Source organism: Apaloderma vittatum, unplaced genomic scaffold, assembly GCF_000703405.1.
Source record: "Apaloderma vittatum isolate BGI_N311 unplaced genomic scaffold, ASM70340v1 scaffold6031, whole genome shotgun sequence".
In the NCBI taxonomy this organism is placed as follows: Eukaryota; Metazoa; Chordata; class Aves; order Trogoniformes; family Trogonidae; genus Apaloderma; species Apaloderma vittatum.
In genome coordinates this window covers 6,630-26,666 of record NW_009697288.1, presented here as the reverse complement: position 1 = coordinate 26,666, position 20,037 = coordinate 6,630, and the positions used below count along the sequence as shown (strand labels likewise).

Genomic DNA, 20,037 nt, shown 5'->3' with positions numbered 1-20,037 from the left:
CTGCTGAAATTAAAGTGTTACTGAACCTGCCCAAGTATTTGCACACAACGCTCACTGAGATCAGAGGAAGCCCACAGAGGACGTGTGATTCCCAGTATCACATAACTGGTCCTGCACTTCTGTTTAAAAAACCCTCTTCCTCTTCTACAGATGTAAGTGAAGCTCAGCAATGAATACTTACACGGGGGCTAAAGATGCTCTTAGCATTGTGGAAGCCTGGATCAGAAAATAAAGAAAAAAAAAAGAAATCACAACAGATTAGTCCAAATTTCACACCAATAACATTACTAATGAGGCCCACAGTGAATTTTCTCACTGAAATTCTTTTCCTTTAAATCCCATGTTGCAAAATGAAAACATAGCTAAAGACAGAGAGGACTTCAGTGTTCACCCTTCTTTTCTCTTAAAGTGTTTCACTTCTTCTGTTATGATCTAGCTATGTTGTCTTCACTGCCACACTCTAAAAATCACCTACAATTGAAGCATTTAAAAAAAATAAACAAAAAGAAAAATGTGAGTAGAAACTACCATCCAAAGACCATCGAGGAAAACAAAGAACTTGCTAAACTCATTTATTGACTTAAAAAAAATGTCATACAAGTTGCAACAATATTTCACTGGAGACCTAGCATGTATTCTTGCATCCAACAATACATCCAATAATGTTTCAACACTAATGTTATCAGAGTGTCTGTTGCTACTAATATATACACCTATATAACTATTAATATGCAACGAAAAGACTGTATTCTAGTACGGTTAAAATCAAGAAATTCAATTTAAGCCTAGATATTTCCTCTCTGATGCGGTGTGATATAGAACACATGCAGGCACAACTGCTGAAGAAGTCAAAACTTGAAAATATCAACACCATATAAATGTTCCAAATAAAAGTTGTCTGCTTCAGTAAATATATTTTTTGATAGAGCTAACTGTAGGTGAGCCAAGAAGCAGCAATTCTGGCATAAGAGTGCTTCATGTCATGCATTCTGATGTCAACTACACCCCATATTCGCAGAATATTCGGTGTCGTCTCTTTGTGTTGGTCTCCCTACTCACTTTCCACAAAATCTCTCATTACCAATTATGCCTTTAAAACTGCTCTTCTCTTCTAACCTAACCTCTTTCAGTGGGAGCTATATAATCGATGTCTATTGTCAAATTTAAAACTGAGGGATTGAGGAGACAAAAAGCACGAAATACCAAGAGAGTATTGAATTACAGCAGCTGACATGTTCGTGAACACACTACCTCATGGGTATCCTTCGTAATACAAGGAAGTGCTCACTTAGATGTAAAATAAGCTTATATGCACATTTGAAAGCATTTTATATTATGTTTAAGTCAATGAATGACTTGTACACAATAGACAATTAACAGGTCATATACTTCAAAATCAACCTGTCTCAGAGCATAGTCTATTTACACAAAAGTCTTTCAAAGCACCACATCTACCGAAACTGTTTTCCCTTCATTTCTTTGTATTCATTTTCCTTGGCATTTTTGATAAAAACTGAAAGTTAACTTGTTTAAACAAAACAGCTTTCTCAGTCAAAAACCTATCATCTTGTACCTGAGCACACAAAGAAATCACAAATAAATTTTCATTGCTTTCCTCAGCACCCTTCTCTACTAAAGGAAATAGGCAAGAAAGCGATTATAGTACGTTAATGAGAAAGAAATGACAGAGCCATTGAAGGAGAGACAAAGAACAGTAGTGAGAAAAGAAACAGAGCAGGTCACTACGAGTAATAACATGTATAGGAAAGCTCTCTCGCTCTGCAGTAAAGTCCTTTTCACTCCCTACTTCTTTGCAGCCTTAGAAACAAAAACACATGCTCCAACCAAAAATCTAACCAAAGGATATATAAATTGGTAAAGATACATGCATCACCCTTCCACATAAATAAAGCTTTTCAGTAAGTGAAGGATTTTGCAAGCTTTTATAAATTTCAACCTATAGACACTTCAACTGGAAAAACATTTAGAATTTTAAAAATCAAGTAAATAAAGCAGGACAAAGTACTATTAATTGCCAAATTACTTTTTAAGCTGGCAGATGGAGCACAGCAAAGCATTTAGTACCGTTTGGCTCCATATTCTCCCTACACTCAAAAGGTCCCACACAACAAGGCGGATCCTGGAGAGAGAGATTGGAGCTCTGAGGGCAGGACCACCGAGATGGAGAACCTTCTCATCCAGCACTTTCCTGATCGGACCCAAGTTTATCAGTCTAGAATCTGCACGGGAGGAAGGAAGCTCTCTCGGGCTTTTGGTGTTTCTGGGAAAGTAATAATGACACCGTTCATATCGTGCCAGGTTCAAGGAGGCAAAACAAAAACAGGAAGATTTTAGGGCTGGTTTGTCCTTCACTGCACCTTCATCTCTGAATCAGACCGATAACGGTCAGCACCACCGATGAGTAGAAAGAATGCAACCACATGACAAGGCAGAGATTCCCTTTATTCACCTTCATCTACATGACTGCAGTTCGTCATAAGCAAGGTAATCTGTATCGGTCCAGTAGTGGCACACTGTGCAGGACACCAGCTTGCGTCTCAGGAAATGCACTTCTAGGCCTGACTCAGCTACTGACTGGAGGCAGAACTTAAACATGTCATTTCACATCTCTGGGCCTTGATTTTTCTCATCTGAAAGAACACCTACTCTAGATACCTACTCGAGGTGATCCTGCTTTGGCAGGGTGGTTGGACTAGATGATCTTTGGAGGTCCCTTCCAACTCCTAGCGTTCTGTGGTTCTGTGAATACACAGATATCAATTTCTCAAATAAGCTGGGGTTTGAGATCTGTCAATGAATGGCAGTGTGCAAGAGCTAAACTGAATTATTTTACAGTTAAACAATCAAATGCTCACGGCAGAACTGCCATGAACAGAAAAGCAACAGATTGTGCATTTGATTATGAAAGAAGAATTCTGCAAAATAAGTTAATGGCTGATGCAATATAGTACCAACTCTGATACATCTATTTTCCTTTTTTGAAATTTATTTAGGCGTCTATTTTAAGCCATTTTATGAGAAAAAGAATTGCAGTAAAATATTGCTAGACAGTTATATTTCTGGGCATTTTTTGGTAGTTATGCAACCCAGCGGCTTTCCTGTGGCTCCCAGGGCTATGATTTCAGGGTCTGCACGGCTTTGGGTCAGACAGCTGAGGTACCCTGTGAAGCACACAGCCACCCAGCGTGCTGACGGATGCCATCACGCGCTCCCCAGCTACTCCTAAATGGGTCTGAAGTGACTTTCTGTCAGTTTAATTTTCAAACGAGTGATCCCAATACAGTACCGCCAAGGGCTGATCATTCAATTTAACAGCCAGGCTACCTCTTGCCATAGACACTCGACTTTTTATCTTCTTCTTCTCATTTTTAAAGATGAAAGACATGCAAGCACCCCAGACTCTCAGAGCTCGACTACTCTGCCAGCCTTTCTCCTCCTCATACCACAGCCTCTTCACCTCTCGCTCCCAGAGCACGACCAGTCTGGCCAGCATCACCCCTGCACCCATCCCTTTCACCACTTTCCTGCAGCATCAGCATCAAGGGACGTCTGTCCCAGCACTGGGTTACAGTCTCAGGTGGAAATTAAGCCTGGGGAATAAGACCATTCTCTGCTGAAAGTTTCATGGCTTCCTTTACGTAAATGTTTCTAAATACAGACCCATCCTAACATTTCATTTTAATTTGGTTTAATACTCTTACTCCTTAAGCAGAATGCTCTTCTCCACCTCCCAAAGCACCTTGCCCCACACAACCCGGGAAGGGTAAATAAATGCGCATTACCGCTTCCCCAGCAGGCAGCCCACCAAAGCAAACACACTCTGGCCTCAAGTACCTCCTTCCACATTTCACTAGGCAGTATCTGTTTGCTTGTTTCTGTTTCTTCTCTTTGATAAGGATCTGAGATTGTCCCACTCTCAGGATATTTACGGAGTTAAACATCTTTACACAACCTAACCCCAAAAACCCGTGTTAAGCCCTACTTCTTGACTTGCACATCAGCTTTAATGAGGAAAACCACACCTCAAACACAGCTGGGTCCTACAAATCACCTCTGAGGTTTACTTAAGTCAGCACACTTACTTCGTTTAAGACATATAATCTAGTCAGTGGAAAAAAGTCATTGTCCTCACCATTCTCTCTGTACACAGCAGATCCAAAGCCAAGTTTCCCCAAGCGTGATTTCTGGCGGGAGTGCCACTGAACCAGCCTTCACCCCGCTCAACACATTGTTGCCACGGCAAGTAAAAGCAAGAGATTCTCAGGAACAAAAACCTGCCCCTACCACCAAATTAATACAAAACCTCAATTTTTTAAAGTTCTTTGTAAAACTTCAGCCATATGCTTTTAAAAATGAACTTCTATGTTGCAGATACATGTAAAACCATGAAGCCTTGTAAAACTACTTTTAGGAAAAAAGGGATACATTTAACTGAGGAAAAGGTTAATATCAAAGTCTGGAAGTGGGCAGAACAGAGCCCACTCCAGCCTTTTGGGGTTTTGATCCTCACAGATTCGTTCTTCACTGCTCATTTTCAAATCTAAATGCTGAATTCTGATACCTTGTTGTTTCTGTGGCAATAGTGCAAAAACTGCGGCTGCACTGTGTTTTTGTGAGAGAGAGTATTTGGATGCTGGACAGCTGGGACTTATTTATAACACTTGCTTTTAAATAATGGGACAAGAGAAACTAAAACCATCAGGGCTGTGGATTCATGGTCCTCAAAGCACTGTACAGAAAGTGAATTCTTAATATTCTTCTAGGGTTAGTAGAAACATTATGATCTTCATCTCCAGGTGATGAATCCAAGGTCACAGACTGAAAGGCAGAGCCCACATCGCTGCTGACATGTAACTTCCTCATTGCACATCCATCATGTCAACCACCAGACGATGTCTCAGTCAGCCAAGATTACATAGCTTCTCCTTATTTCTTAGATTAAAAAAAAACATTTACTTCCTCAGCATTTTCTCCCAAGTCCCTTTCACAGTCTTACCTTTCCTCGAACAGGTCAAATGTTAATTCAACCTTTTTGAGTAATGGCAGTCCTTAAACTGCCAGTGAATGAGAGTGTGGTGAGCACGGGACGTACATGACTTCCAACACTCATGGACTCAATCTCAAACAAAATACTTTTCATGCAAAACCTATCTTGAGACAGAATCCTTTGCCATAACTGCAACACATGCAGAAACTAGGTGTCTTCAGGAAAGGAAAAGAAGCAAACACAAGAAAACAACAGCCCAAGCATAGCTCATTCTGGAAGGGTCATGGGGTATGACTTATGTTTGTGCTGGTTCTTGCAAAGCCAAACCAGGTGCCACATTAAGTCAAGTTATTTTGTCACGATGCAGATTAGCCACAGATGGCAGCCCTTCATTTTGGAATGAGGAGAGGCATGAATATGAACAGCATGGAATAAAACAAAGAAGTTCAAAGGGAAAAAAATAAAATCAATATCTATAAAAGAAAACAGATGCATTCCATCTGCAAGCCAAAACCACAACTGATTTTATCAAATACTGTAGCCCTGTATTCAAACCAAATCCACTTTGCTATTTGATGTATATATGCAAAATATGGTGAAAGCTAAAGCTGAAAGCCTGATTCTGTCCTCAGTCACATTGAAAATGTGCTATAAAAAGTCACTGTAAACTCAATGCAGATTCAGAACTAATAATCAAAGATGCGTGACAAATATGAGAAGAGTAAACCAAAGTTTGAGCAAATTCGTACACATCATTAAGAAATCACAAATTTATGTTGAGCTCCTTTGTTATACACTAATAACAACATGACCGGTACATGCAACATCTGACAGATTAGACCCTGAGCTTGTGTAACTACGCAGGACTACTGGGGCTATGCAAATTAATTTCCTAAGAAGATCTGTAAATGTTTCTAATTGATTTTTTACTAATACTGCAGACATGCTGTTATGAAAACTTCCCATTTGCCATATAAAACAGGTTCTCTAAGGCATGTGAAGTGTACACAAAAAAAAGGCACACTGTAATACTACGTGGTAATGTAATGATAAGACTAAATGTCTGAAAAAAAGTATAAAATGCTATATATAAACAGTGAGGGGAGCCTGAGAGCTAGCTAGGTATTCAAGAAATACCTCAGAATTAAGAGTCACGTAGCTTTACAGAAATTTTGTAAATAACTCTGCACTGTAAGTTATCACATTCTACATCATATAAAGTAACTAAGGCTACCTGTGTAAGGGCCAAACTTTTCTTTAGCAAAGATCATTTAATTCATAATTGCTCATCTGTAATCAACATTTCTCAAACGAGACCATTATGAGAGGGAACAAAATGTTAAATGTCAAGCAAAAGGTGTCTGTTACGACCATTCACATCATCCACAGGAACAGGTTGATTGATACAGGAGATCTTTTAACACAAGGGAGTGTGGACAGTATTCTCCACATCAGGATAAAAAGCAGCACATAAGGAACAGTCCACTACATTCTGTAATTCTATGACACGTTCTCTAAACAAAACGTTGTTTTAAGCAGGAAGTTGAGTGCTCACAGGGATTACTGTAATTCCAGGTGACAAATATGTTTGAAAAAAACTAGATTTTCTTGAAAGGTGAACTCTTGTTTTACACAAAGAAGGCAATAAAGATATAAATACAGATTATTTTAAAGTAGAATTGGTAGAATTTTAAAGTAGAATTGGTGTCAATCACTTCTATGAATTGATTACACACCCAGTTACTTAAGAAGACTCATTTCCTCTCATCGCAAAGAATGCACTGACTACGGGCAAAATTAGATACTTATGGTGTTCTTGTAATATTGCCAGAATACAAACTTCCATCTGGGTTACAGAAGTCACAGGCAGTACACAGAATACCATTTTGATTCTTCATTTTTCAGTGCGAGAGGATCCATTTTAATTGTACGAAAGTATTTTATAATCTTTACCTCAGAAAGTTTCACCCTAGAAATTAAAATAAAAATATGCTCTGAAGAGCACAACTCAGTTGGCTGTATTATTTTAAGCAATAACATTCTTTTTCTTTGTCAAAGGTGTTGTGGGATCAGCTGGTGTTGGCACGCTTCAGAGACAGAGACATGTGCTACATACACTGATATTCACATGGAAGAAACAATTGCTTTCTGCACACTGCAAAAAGCTGTGTTTCATTTTCATGTAAAAGTTGTGGACAAAGCTGCTCTTCTGTTTTGACATGCTGTGTTATGTGTATTATGGAGCCATAAGGTTACTCAGAACTTCTGTTCTCCATGCAGAAACTCCAAGCCTTGCAGATTTTTTGGCTCTCCATAAATCATACAGTTAATGTCATGACAAGTTAAAATGCACGGAAAATTGTTAAGTGTTGAGAAATGAAGAGAAATACAGACTGTGACAGACTGAGCAGGCAATGTGAAAGGATATAAAGATATAGACACTTACATACTCGTCATCACAAGGGCTCATAGAGTAATATCCCTTTATGGGCAAACAGGCACACATTAAAATAAAGAAGATTGAAAAAAAAGTAAGTTAACAGAAATAAATCGCAGAGAAATGCACAGTTCTAGAAAACCAACACATTAAAATAAACTAAAAATTAACAGCCTATTAGCTTTGAGAAGAAAAGTATAAGCTCACTCTCCCAATCCACATACCTGTATGTTCTAGGACTGAGATAAGTGTGTCTCTTGAGATATATATACATTACAACTCCTCTTTTCAACACCTGGCAAACATACCTAGTCTGCACATTATTCCATTATAAATGTCAGCTAGAATAGCTACGTACCAAGCACTGACGTGTTTCTGTGAGTATATGACTTCTGCTAGTCACTGCACTGAAGCAGCTACGAGAGAGGTACCGATGAACGTTACACGGAGGAGCAGACCTCTGCTCCCCAGAAAGCAGCTCCAAGCGTTCTCCCTACTTGCTTTGGCTGGAGTCTCCCACCCACATAACAAAAGCTGAGAGGGGCAATTTAAGGCGTTTCAGCAATGTTATCAATTCCCCACCCCAAAAGGCTCCCAGGATAAACTAAGAAAGTCTCTGGAAGGAAACTTAAGATTTAGTTACTAAAATTAAAAAATGGTGATAGTTCAAGTTGTTTGGTACAAAATGTGCCATGTTCTGTTTAATAACTAAAATATTTAACTAAGAACAGCTTTGTATCTAAAAAGAGCAGTCTTAATTCAAAATAAAAGTACACAGTTTAACACAATGAAATAAGATCCACATTAATTCTGCTTGTCTTTTTGTGCAAACTTGCCAATACTTACTTTAGAGGACACATTTCTGCAGATGAATAAGCACATAAACACTCTATTTAGCAGGTTCCTCTTTAACAAACATATACAGCCTTATAAAGAAGGTATAACAAACTTGCCACTCTTCACTGTGAGCAGAACATAAAGTTGTTTCTATTCTTTCACCAATTTTAAAAATCTGACATTATTCTTTCTATTACCATCACACTTAAGAGTTCCCTGATGTGAATGAGTATTTTAACTTTCATGGTGCTATGCACACATACAGACTGTTCCTAGGAAAGACATTTTAAAAGTAAATTTAAGACAAAGGACAACAATAGACATCAATAAGTAAGGAAAAGAAACTAGGAGATAAATTGTATCATGATGAGAGGACATTTCAACACACATATGACCTGAGCCAGTGAAAATGTATGTGGGTATCAAGACAAAGATGACATTAAAGAAAAGTTTTAATGGTAAAGGAAACCATAAAAGGTTGGACGAGATGACCTTTCCAGGTCCCTTCCAACCTGGGCTATTCTATGAATCCAAGACAACAACAGGAAAAGTTTGTGGAACTCCCCACTGATGGCAACACCTTACTTCTAGAGGTCAGGAATTTGGGCTATTGCAGGTAGTTGCATCACCTGCAGCAACTTCGGAAAATGGCATCATTTCCCGTACCAACAAAAGAAAAGAACTTCTCTTTGCTTACATGAAGAGGCAGGTTTGTTACTTCTTTGCTGTACATAAGTGGTAACATACAAGAGTCATCCCATGGACAGGGATGGCGAGGATCGATATACTTAATCTGAAGAAAAACGTCCAGAGTAGATGCCATTTGCTGTAACGCTCATCTTATTTGTATATGAAAGAGCCTACATCCATAGAATGCTTGGTGTATCCACGCTGAATAGTTCAGAGTAATAAAAAACCCACAGAGCCAAAAAACTTCAGTTATGCTGTCTCCTAGGTTTCATGTGGTCTGCCGGTGCACAAAATTCTTTCACAAATAAGAAACAAGATACCTGCCACCAATTATCACAGCTCGATGGCAGGTTCCTATTTGCAGGAAGAAGCACATCTGAGGGAAGAAGAAAACCCACAACACAGACCACCAGAAAGAAAGTAGCCCATGTTAGTCTTTACAGCTATCCTAGAAAATTTTTTTAAAACTCCTTCTTTACAGTTTGTAAATATCAGAAGAGCCGGTGCTTTTGTCCAGTGACAGACCTAAAAAACAATATCAATTTTTTCCACAGCTTTAAGAGTTGTGCCAAGAGAAACCTAAAACTTGCAAGGGACATTAACTCACCTAATTGTACCTACAGGTAAATATAATTGGACTGAATAGGAGGGAAAACATAATAGGCATTTATTCTATTCCATGACACAGGAGCAATATATGCAAACAACTGTACAGCTTTTCAGCCAGAAAGACCCTCCAGCAGTTCTATTGTCAGACACGGTAAATCTGAAGAAGCAGTTCCTGGTTTGTCTTTAAAGCAAAGTTTAGAGAATCTTACTGCATTATCCCTAATCCAAGAAATTCCAGGAACGTGTATTATCTTCCTTGATTCAAAACTCTGTTTGTGGGTTTAAGACTTGAGTCTGTGCTATTTTTGGTGGGGAGTGAATGTACAACACTTCAGTGATAAAGAGCCAGAATCCTCTTGGCTTCATGTTGTGCACTAAAATGGAAAATTGAAGGAATCAAAAAACCACAAGCCATGCTTCTTACCCAGCAGACAAATCACTTTAAGAAAAAAAAATAATAAAAAAAGGTAAAACTTAAGTTATCTCAAGAGTATAAAAGTTACAAGGGACTATGATAGATCACTGTATTTAAAACTATTGTTTTCAAATTTACCATTACCTACATCGGTAGCCTGTCCAAACAAACATTAGAAAGTCAGAAATGTGATTAAACCTTCAAATGAACATGCAGCATGTCAGACCTGGTACTCTAACCTCCTATTCTTCAACCCAGACCTTTTGCTCTGACAGTTTAGTAAGATTTCTGACCTCCCAATTCAGGGCCACACATGTCAAGTGACATGATGGAAGACGGTGATAACATTCAAGAGCAGCTAGGAAAAAAGCCTTATGGCAAAGCAGGGCTTTAGAAAAGCCTTGGAAATATCTCCCCAGCTGCAGCGTGGCCTCTCTCCCGCTACACGCAGCAGATGCATCCTGTTAATGCCCGGCAGATCAGGCCCACGAGCTGACCTGGGAGGTCACAGAGCTGGCAAGAGGCACGAAGCTCCTCTGTGAGAGAACGAGATCCAAGGCAGCTTACCGGGGAACACACAGCAACAGCCAACACCAGGAGCCCTCCTATGTAAGATTCCGTGGGTATGATTACTCTGGGAAAGTCTTCTGGCGATGAGATGTTGTTGCCTCAGGTCTTAAAGCCAGTTCAGTAAGAAAGACTTGTTCTGGGATTTGTGCCCCTTGATATGAATTTCTTCGAGTAGGAAAAGCCAGGCCTTCAGCCACGGGCGAGGGGCAAACCAGGAAGCTGATGTTTGTACAGTAACAGCACACACAGAGTGAGGGATACATACTATCTTTATTGTAACTCCAAAGCCTGAGAACTCAAGGCTTTCTATTACACAATACTTACTTTCCCGGCATTAAAAACTGAGCACAGAGCACAATGCACTGGGAACAAAATCAAGCTTGGGTACAAATAATGCTACAAAAGATATAACTCAAGGCATACTCTTTAATTTCCTTGGGCAACGCTTCATTTTGGTTACAGCACTGGTACAGTCCTCCTTCCCAGTATAACTTAAAACTACCAGTGTAGTGCAGCTGATTTAACAACATACACCGTAGAGCTCAAGAACACATCTCGGAGAATGATGCAGCTTCAGCATTTTCTGCTCTCAGAACCTGCTCCCAAAGCTGGACTGTCCCGAGTTGTGCCAGTACAGCTGACAGTGAACTCAGCACCTCATTTTTCTAAACTATGTAATGTACATCCATTCATTCCCTAAGTAAAAGTGGTAGAAATTTAAGGCTGCATGGCAGTTACAACAAAGAAATAATTTTCTTGCTAATAATTTTCTTTTCTGCTCCTCTATTTAGAGATATTGACCCACCAAAACTTATTTATTTAAGGGTCTGCTCCTGATATCAGTGATGTCAGGGAGATCATGTCAAATCCTGAGTACTCAAGGTGAAGTGAGGAAAAAAACCCAACAAACCACCATATTTAATGCCTGCCAAAACTCTTTCTATGTTCACTTTTTTTTTAAAACCTCTCACTTATCTTGCCTACACAGTGACCTGCTTGTAAGGATGAGTAAAGGAGCTGCCCCTCTGCCAGTCTCTTCCCTCCGCAGTTGCCCAGGCATTTCGTAGCAGAAGTATTTTGTGAAACGGAGCAGCTAGAAAGACTGCACTCTAGTGTTAGTTATGAGCAAGAAGTGAAGGGACCTTCCAACAAAAATCCAGCACAGATGCTGCAAACTCATGCTACCACTTAGTCTGGGTCATGATGCCTCTGGCTTTATTCCAGAACTTATGCAAAAACCTGAAACCACTTAAGGCCAGAACAATAACATCTAAGGGTATAACAATGAGGTATTTTGAGTCCTTGAAGAAGAGGTAATGGGATGTCTTAGTGGCCTAGTGGCAAACAGTCAGAATTTGTTTTTAGTCCATCTCGTCTGGCTTCCAGGATTAACAGAGTCAGGGAGTGGTCAGAAGTATTTCGAGATGACAAGGAAGGAGTCTCATTTTTCTTCTCAGAAGATGAACTATATACTTATTTTTCTTTTTACACTTATTTCTGTTTCTGCATGTTTCCTATTTATAAAACCAGAACTCTCTAGCTGGGAAATAATCAAGACAAAATGACTAATCAAATGTGGACAAAAGGATGAGATGAGGAAACCTTGTTATGATGCAGTGAAGGTCCACGAGCAAAGAATGTGACTAGTCCTCCAAAACTCGGCTAATGCCTCAGATAGCTTGAGTGTGTGGATCTGCTTATAGAATCACAGAATGGCCTAGGCTGGAAGGGACCGTAGAGATCAATTTAATCCAGCCTCCCTGTCGCCAGGGACACCATTAGAATTCAACCACGGCAGCTACTATAACCTCGCTGTCAAGGAGTGACCTAAACCAGTTAAGAAACCCTTAATTTAAACAGTCTCAATGCTATAGCTGTCCTGGTCCTTCACTAGAGCACTTTGTTGGCACAGCAACTACCTCAAATAGTGTGGGTAAAGGAGACAAAAATCACACAGAAATAGTTACATTTGTAAAGCCTAGTACGAAAATAGATACAACTGTGCCAGAAGAACACAGCTCTACTCATCTTAACTTGATTAATTTGGGAAGCATAAATTTACTTCCAGGAGGGAAAAAAAATCCATGACCACCAAACCCTCTTCCTCTGGCCTATTTACATAGCTGAACACTGCGCTAAAGTGGCCATAGTGGCATAAGTATAGCGGTGAGTGCACTTCCAGAGCAGAAATGCTTTTAGTGACACTTCTAGAGAAGCAGGAGTAGACAAACGTGATGCATAAGATCAGCAATCATTTCACAGCTGAGCATCTTTTAGTAGAAGGAACCAGAGTAAGTGTTGCTGCAAGAGACTTTGAGCAGTCACCTAATCTGTCCTGGAGGAGCTGCCAAGCAAATGGTAAACGCTTGCCTAACTTATTCATAAAAATCTCCAGTGACAGAGATTCTGCCTGAAATACTGTGTTTATACACTGCAGTTTACTTCTTCGATGATTGCTTATTGTTCTTAAAAGTCTTAAAAGTATTTTTTATTCATTTTTTCCATAGAGAAGGAAACAGATGCCTAAACCTAAAAGCTAAATAGTATAAGGACAGATGTTTATGCTAAAATAGTATATGTGATAGGGGTACAGAAAGAAATATTGCAGTCTAGCAATAATCCATTTATCAGCGAAAACATGGCTTTAGCCACTTCTGCACTCTCTGCAGAGTGGATGAAGAAACAAATCAGCATCTTGCACAAGGATGACACCCTTCCCTCTGCCCTCTTCCTAAAAGGAGTTCAGAGGATCAACTTATGATAGAAAAATAAAAATAATATGTGTGAAACCCTAGGCAAATGGAGCATCTTGAAAGCACAAGAGAAAAAAAGCCTTGATACAGAGAGCAGGAAGAGACAGGAGAGGGCACATGCAGCTAAAGGGAAGGGGAGCTGGAGACACACACAATCCCCACTTCAGATGGCAAAAATGCAGAAGAAAACTGGGGTACATAAAGGATTATCTCAGAAAACCACTGGCAAGGAAAGGCAGCAGGCCCCTAAAAATTGTTGGTTAGAAGAAATATGGGGGGAGTACATTACGAGGTGGGAGATGGCACAACCATGCACCACAGACATGGTGTAAATTTGAGGAGAGAGGAGTTACAGCCAGCTCCTGAGCTCTGTCTGCTCCTGAGGCAGCAGACAGACAGAGATCCAGGCTTCTTCCAGAAACCCTGGGACAAAAGCAGCTCAGAGCACACCTCCCTAACACATGGCAAGTCAGAGAAAGGAGTTCTGGCCATTAACAGGGAAGTGAGGGCATTTAAAACAGCTTGAAGAGCAATAAGGAATAATATTTATCTCTGAAAATATTAGCACATAGAAAAGGGAACATTTTTATTATCTCCTCATCTTTCTGTAACAGATTTTCAAGAGGAACAAAATGTACCCACAGTGCCATTGTTATTAAAAACCTTGGCTAGAATAAGGAGCAAGAATCTCATTTCCCTCGCCTTTTCCTTTGACACTTCACAAAGCTCTCCTACTACAAAGTTAAGTACATGTGAGTAGCTGCCACGGCAAAAACAACAAGTGTAGTTCATGACTTAGTCTTGTCTTTGTAAAGCAGTGGCAGACAATATTTTAATGTTAAAATGTTTTAATGCAGTTTTAACTTTAATGTCCATTTGAAAAATTTGAGCAAGCTAGCTATTAAAGAAGGTTGTACCACCGAACAGCCTTACGCTATCAAGTTATTTAAAATTTCACATTTCCCAGACACTAGAAACTATCCTAAGCTGGTTCTGCTGCCGTAAGAAACCAAAGAAACAAAAAGCTCCCTTTCCTTTTAGGAAAAGAAGATTGAGCAGAACATTAATGGGTACAAGCAGCTAGTATACTGCAGCCACCTGAAAAGGAAGAAGAGGTTGGTGAAATGGGAAGAAAATAAACCCTAGGGATTCTGAGCTGCCTATCAGCAAGATCAAAGATCCTTAGATATAGGGTTAAAGTGCATCATGTAAATCAACCAGGTGGCTTAGGTGTAACTGCTCATCTACCAAACAGCTCTTTACAGAAAAGGGAAGAGCTCCCTTCCTCTTTTCCCCATTTGTTCTCATGAGCCTGCCTGATGCTTCTCCCTTAGCAGGCTGAGCCAATTCACTCCAAGGTTACAGGAGCATCACTGACAGCAGGAAGGAAGAGAGTCTGTGTTTAGAGCTCAGCAACACCATCACCCCTTCTTAGCTAAATTAAACTGGCTAAGATGTGCCGTCAAACCACATTCAGCACATTAGTTTTAGTTTGCCTTTTTTTTAAAAAGACATTCAGTTACCATTTTAATAGATACACAACTTACTGTTATCCTAACGATAGCATTAATCATATTTATGCAGCTATGGCTGTGTAACTGCGCCATCCACCAGCCTTATGTACTGCCATATTCTTAGACAAGCTTGGACACAGTATGCTCTGTCCTTACTACCTCACATCCATTGTTCAATATACAGAGTGATATTATCTTTTGAGATAGTTACTGTAAAAAACCCAAACGTTAATACTTACAGTTCCAGGCCTTGTGAAGTCAATACTCTGTGCTACACTTTGTCTCATCTGATTGCTAAACAAGCGAACACAAACACTTTGAAGATATTCTGGTGTGATCTAAAAGTTAGGAAACAAAGAGAACAGGATTACATAAAGGCTACACTTTCTGTCAGCAAGTGTTGCTGTACTAACAGTTGCTCATTTTATTTGTTTTTTTAAGAGGGGAAGAAATGACGCACCTGAGACTCATTGATGCAAGCACAAGGTATATACTGCAACTACAGTTCTGTTCAGAAATTAAGAAAACTGTAAACTCTCTTCATCTGGGAATAGTTATGCTATTCACAAGACTAATGCTAAACACTTTCAGAGAGTCTAGGAGAAAATTGGAATTTGTCATATCTATGTATGCACACAGATTTTTCTCAAAAGGGAAGTTGTCCAAGAGTTAAGTATGAAGTAGTTTTGTGCTTTAGGCTTAGCCAATGATATGCTGATGCGCTGACTAGATAAAGAGCAGGACTTACATAACTGTCTTGTACAGCAGAAAAAAGAAATACGAATTACACAGTACAGGCCTTTGTGTTTCAAAACAAAACATCTCAGCGGGTTTAGGGTTTTTTTTGTTTTGGGAAAGCAGCAGAATAAAACTGCTTAGTTTCAGAACGGTTCCTAGCTTCCCAGAGGGGAGAGGGCTGAGATTACAGAAACGCAGGTGGGCATGCTTCTGGTATTCTCAGACCTATAGTGCAACAACAAACCCCTTCAAGTACAGAATGCTGTAACTTCAACATTGCTTTACTCAGCATCGAACTCAGCTTCTGACTGAGAAACGACAGAAGTCAAGATTCACAACGACAGAGCACCCTCAGCTGGACGCACTTGGGAAGGGTCAAATGACTGCCCAGCACAAGGCTTACAAAGGAAAATGAAGGGAGCACCCACAACAAAAGACAAGCAGCGCCTGGTTGCTCCACCGCAGAGGGTAAGGGGATCTCACAAACTACAAGATGTTCACGTTGATGACAAGAGGAAGGCACATACTGACTTGTCAGCAGGCAGGTCATGCTCCCTCCTAAAAATTCACAGCTCCTTGAAAAGCATCTAGAGGCCACCAACATCTGCCGTAAGAGTATTTTCTGGTTGTACAGCAGTTATAGTATAGAGGCATGCCCACAGAGAAGATGGCACAAAAAATGAAGCATAAAGTTATCTTAGTGTAAAAAATACCCATAAGAAAGTTGTACCTCCTCCAGCCACACACACGTGGCCAGTTTCACACAGCAAATAACTCATTCGCTCCTACCCCAGTTCCCTTTACCAATTAGATTAACAAGTTGCTCTTAGCAGAACAGATAGCAAAGCTTTTCTTCCCTAAATTTTTGGATGACAAGATTGTTTCCACTACAGTGTAAATTAAAACACACCTGGCAGCAGTTTCAAATATACAACAAGCTCTAATGGGCTGGACTGCAGTAAGCAATCACAGAAACACCTTCTAAATCCTGCTGCTTTCTAAACCCAAAGCTCAAAAGGAGACTCCTACAAGAGGTCTGAGATGGCGACAGTTCCATGATTTTGGAACCAGCACATTTCAACCCCTCTTCTGCACTACCTTCATCCTAGTACACAGGAGCAACGGAAGAATCTCTCACCCAAAGTGCAGCAAAAAGAGACGCGGTGCTTACAGAAACGCTCATAACTACAAAGCTTAATTCACATTTTAGCAGCATTCTCTCTCCATTTTCTGGAGGTGGGGAAGCAACTACCTGTCCGAGTCATCTCTTACCATCTCGCCATTGACTGTGGCCTCCAGGGAATCCACCAGCTCTGCTGTGACTCCAATGAGATTATGGTAATCTGCCTGCATTTTGTTAAATCGTTTCAGGTAGGTCATGGTCCTGTGCTCAGATTCCACTAACTGTTGATGAAGATGTTGCAACATTTCTGTCAAGAGAATAATAAAAAAGAAATAACATCACTTTTTCAATCAAAAGGCCAAAGGAACATATAAATATTTTCTACTGCTCAGAAGGGATAAATTCAACTGCTGCTGTGGAATTACTTTTATCTAAGGGGTGGAATTTCACTACAAGGATAATTCAATGTTACTAGTGGGATTTCATTTAATCTCAAAAGATACAAGTATTTATTTTGCTTCACAGCCACAGCAGCAGTAACAGCTATTAGACAGTAAACAAGACTGAATACGTTTGTGAAGAGGATACTGTTTGAAAGATTAATACAAGAAATTCCATGCTCTCAGAGACAAAATGAGTTCAGAGACATCAAATCAGAAGAATACGTGACAAAAATGCAGCTCAGAAATACTCAGAGATTCATGACAGTGTTTGTTAGATTACACTGTGTTTTCTTCAGTTAATTTAGAGAAACAGATCACTGATACTTAGCTTATGCTGTGCTTTACTAAGTCTTCTATCTTTTAAGGAAAATGGTACAACTCACAGAAAAACCCAAACAACATTCAAGTTATCCAGCTCATCATCTGCAATTAAAATATTCACTGAATTCTTAGAAGTTGCAGGGAATTCTCTAATTCATTCTCCACCTCTACACAAAATTTTCCAGGTGATTCCATCATTTACTGGTTGATGGCAAATCATATGAGTTACTTTTAGTACCACGAGTTTCTGAAAGGAACTTTAATTTTTCTCTTATTTCTGTCTAAATTAAAAAAAAGTCACCAAAACCATTCCGATATAGATTTTGTTCCTTGATGTTCACTTACTTTAGAGATGAAAGAAGCAAACTAAGCACCAAAATCTGTATCCTCCACCCCAGTCTCAGACCTAGTCAAACTACTGTTCTACACCGAAGTCAGGCATGAGAAGTGAAGCTGTGCACCACGGTGCACATCTTCACGACTGGACAAAACTATGAAAGGAGGCACAATAATTCTATTGTTACTGCTGATGCTTATGTATTTTGCTAGAACATTATGTTTTAAATCAGTTTGCTGAGAAGCCAGTGTTGCTCTAGTGTTAAGAAAATGGCATCGTGCCTGTCTGCAAACAGACTGAATATCTACCCTGGGCAGGAATCAGCATGACTACAGAGCTTCAGACAACAGTAGGATTCCTTTTCACAAGTTTAAAAAATTTTAGGGGTTAGAGTAGAGCACTCCAGACAGTATGACACCAGTTAGGTTCAAACAGACCCAAAGGGAAGAAAAACAAAGTAGCTAAGACATGAATTTGGAAATAGAAAAACTAGTTCCTATTCCTGGCTTTGAGCAGACTTTGTCCACAATCTTTGAGGAAATCATTATCCCCTTTCATGCTTCACTGTTTCTTTCCATAAAGATGTCCATCATATGTTTCTGTAACACAGAAGCATTGGGAAACATAACTGATATAAGTAGAAATCTTTGGGATCTTCATCTGGAAAGTCCTAAGCAGTACAAAGCTTCACCGCACAGTTACGCTTTGTGCTTAAAAGAAGCTCAGTGTGTAACACCTTGCAGCTCTGATAAATTCTGGAGAATTTAGGTGTAGTTATTCAAAAATTGTCCCTGTCATTCGCTCCCCTGATCTCAGGCACAAACATCTGCCATCCCACGGGAGCTGGCACAGGGTTGGTAACCTTCAGCAGAGGGAAAAATGGGGAGTGGAAGTGCCGGCTCAACACCACGGCTTATCTGGTAGAGTCTTCCCAAGTTGTCTTCCACCACGGCAATCACAGCTTCTGACAAAGCACTTGAAAAACCAATACGTGTGTGGGTATGAGATGCAAAACTGCCAGAAAAACACTTCAGATAGAACTGTTCGTAAAGTTTTCATTGCAAATGAAAAAGATCAAAGTCATTAAATAGCTCTATGAGCTCAGATGTTGGAAATTGCTGTAAAAAGCTTGTCACATTTTTATGGATATTAGGTTTTCTGAAATAGGTTGCTTTTATCTCATTTGTATTAAAAGCAGTGGATGGCAGAACAGTTTATTTTTACTTTCAGAAAATTTAGCAAACTGATCTTTATAATTGGATCTTTTAGAAAAAACACATTAACAGACTTCAGCTGTAAACTTTAGCTATAAATTGACAGTCTTAAAATAAAGCACTGAATAGAGAGAAGGTACATTTTCTTACTTCTAAACTGTATTTTTTCCAAAAACCTACAAGAAAAAAAAGACAGCTCTCTCACTCCTCACAGCTTCCTCCCCTCTAAGAACGAGCTGCTTTCTGAGAACCATTCATGAATCGCAGCATTCTGCACCTGCAGGATTTGTGTCTGACACCTAATACCAAACTGCAAATCAAGTCACCCTAATGATATTTTTCTTACACTTTCTAAGAGGGAGACAAAACCAGTGTGAAACAACAATACAAGCTGTGACAAGCCACAGATCCTGTTCAAATCCAGAAAAATGCACTCGGAAAAAAAATCACAAACAAAACCACCACCAGAACAGTTCTCAGTAACATTAAGCAATCTTGCAGAGAGTGGCAAACTTATTAAAATTCTTCAAGCTGTTAAAATCATCTCAGTTGCAATCAGTGTTCATCGACCTAAAAATCAGCAGATTTAAGATAGCTTCCAAAGTCAATACAAATTATTTTTCCTTGCCAATAATCATTCGACTTTGATTTTATTTTTATTGCACAGCCATTATTGCTTAACTGCTACCACAGCTTTAATATTTTGGAGCTGCATCATATTTTTGCTAAACTAGTAAAGGTTCCGAGAGCAATCATTGCACAAAAATAGCCACGTTTCAGCACTATTCCTTTGCCTAGATGAGCAAATTGGAATATAGTTTTATGTGTTGGAATATAGCTTTATGTGCTGCGATACAACACACGTGATTCAGAAATTTCCAGTGGATGTATCTAGAGCGTGTCTTGCACTCAGAGGAAAGCTGGAAGCACCAAGTCATGAAACACAGACGTACTCGTAATTTGCTTGCTTGCTCTTCATAGCCCAGTGTGGAAAGTTTCCAGTGATTCAAATCCATCTTCCAACTACA

General features: G+C 39.6%; 1 protein-coding gene across 1 annotated transcript in view; it reads right to left on the bottom strand.

The window, feature by feature from the left end:
• The window catches only part of ARMC9 (armadillo repeat containing 9), a gene marked incomplete at its 5' end in the record, with an annotated part of 60,514 nt that overhangs the window by 35,480 nt on the left and 4,997 nt on the right, over positions 1–20,037 (bottom strand). The window contains 4 exons of the mRNA XM_009877569.1: positions 182–216; positions 7,455–7,490; positions 15,073–15,171; positions 16,844–17,001. Of these exons, the coding sequence (XP_009875871.1) occupies positions 182–216; positions 7,455–7,490; positions 15,073–15,171; positions 16,844–17,001 (328 nt within the window). The remainder of the gene's footprint in view (positions 1–181; positions 217–7,454; positions 7,491–15,072; positions 15,172–16,843; positions 17,002–20,037) is intronic.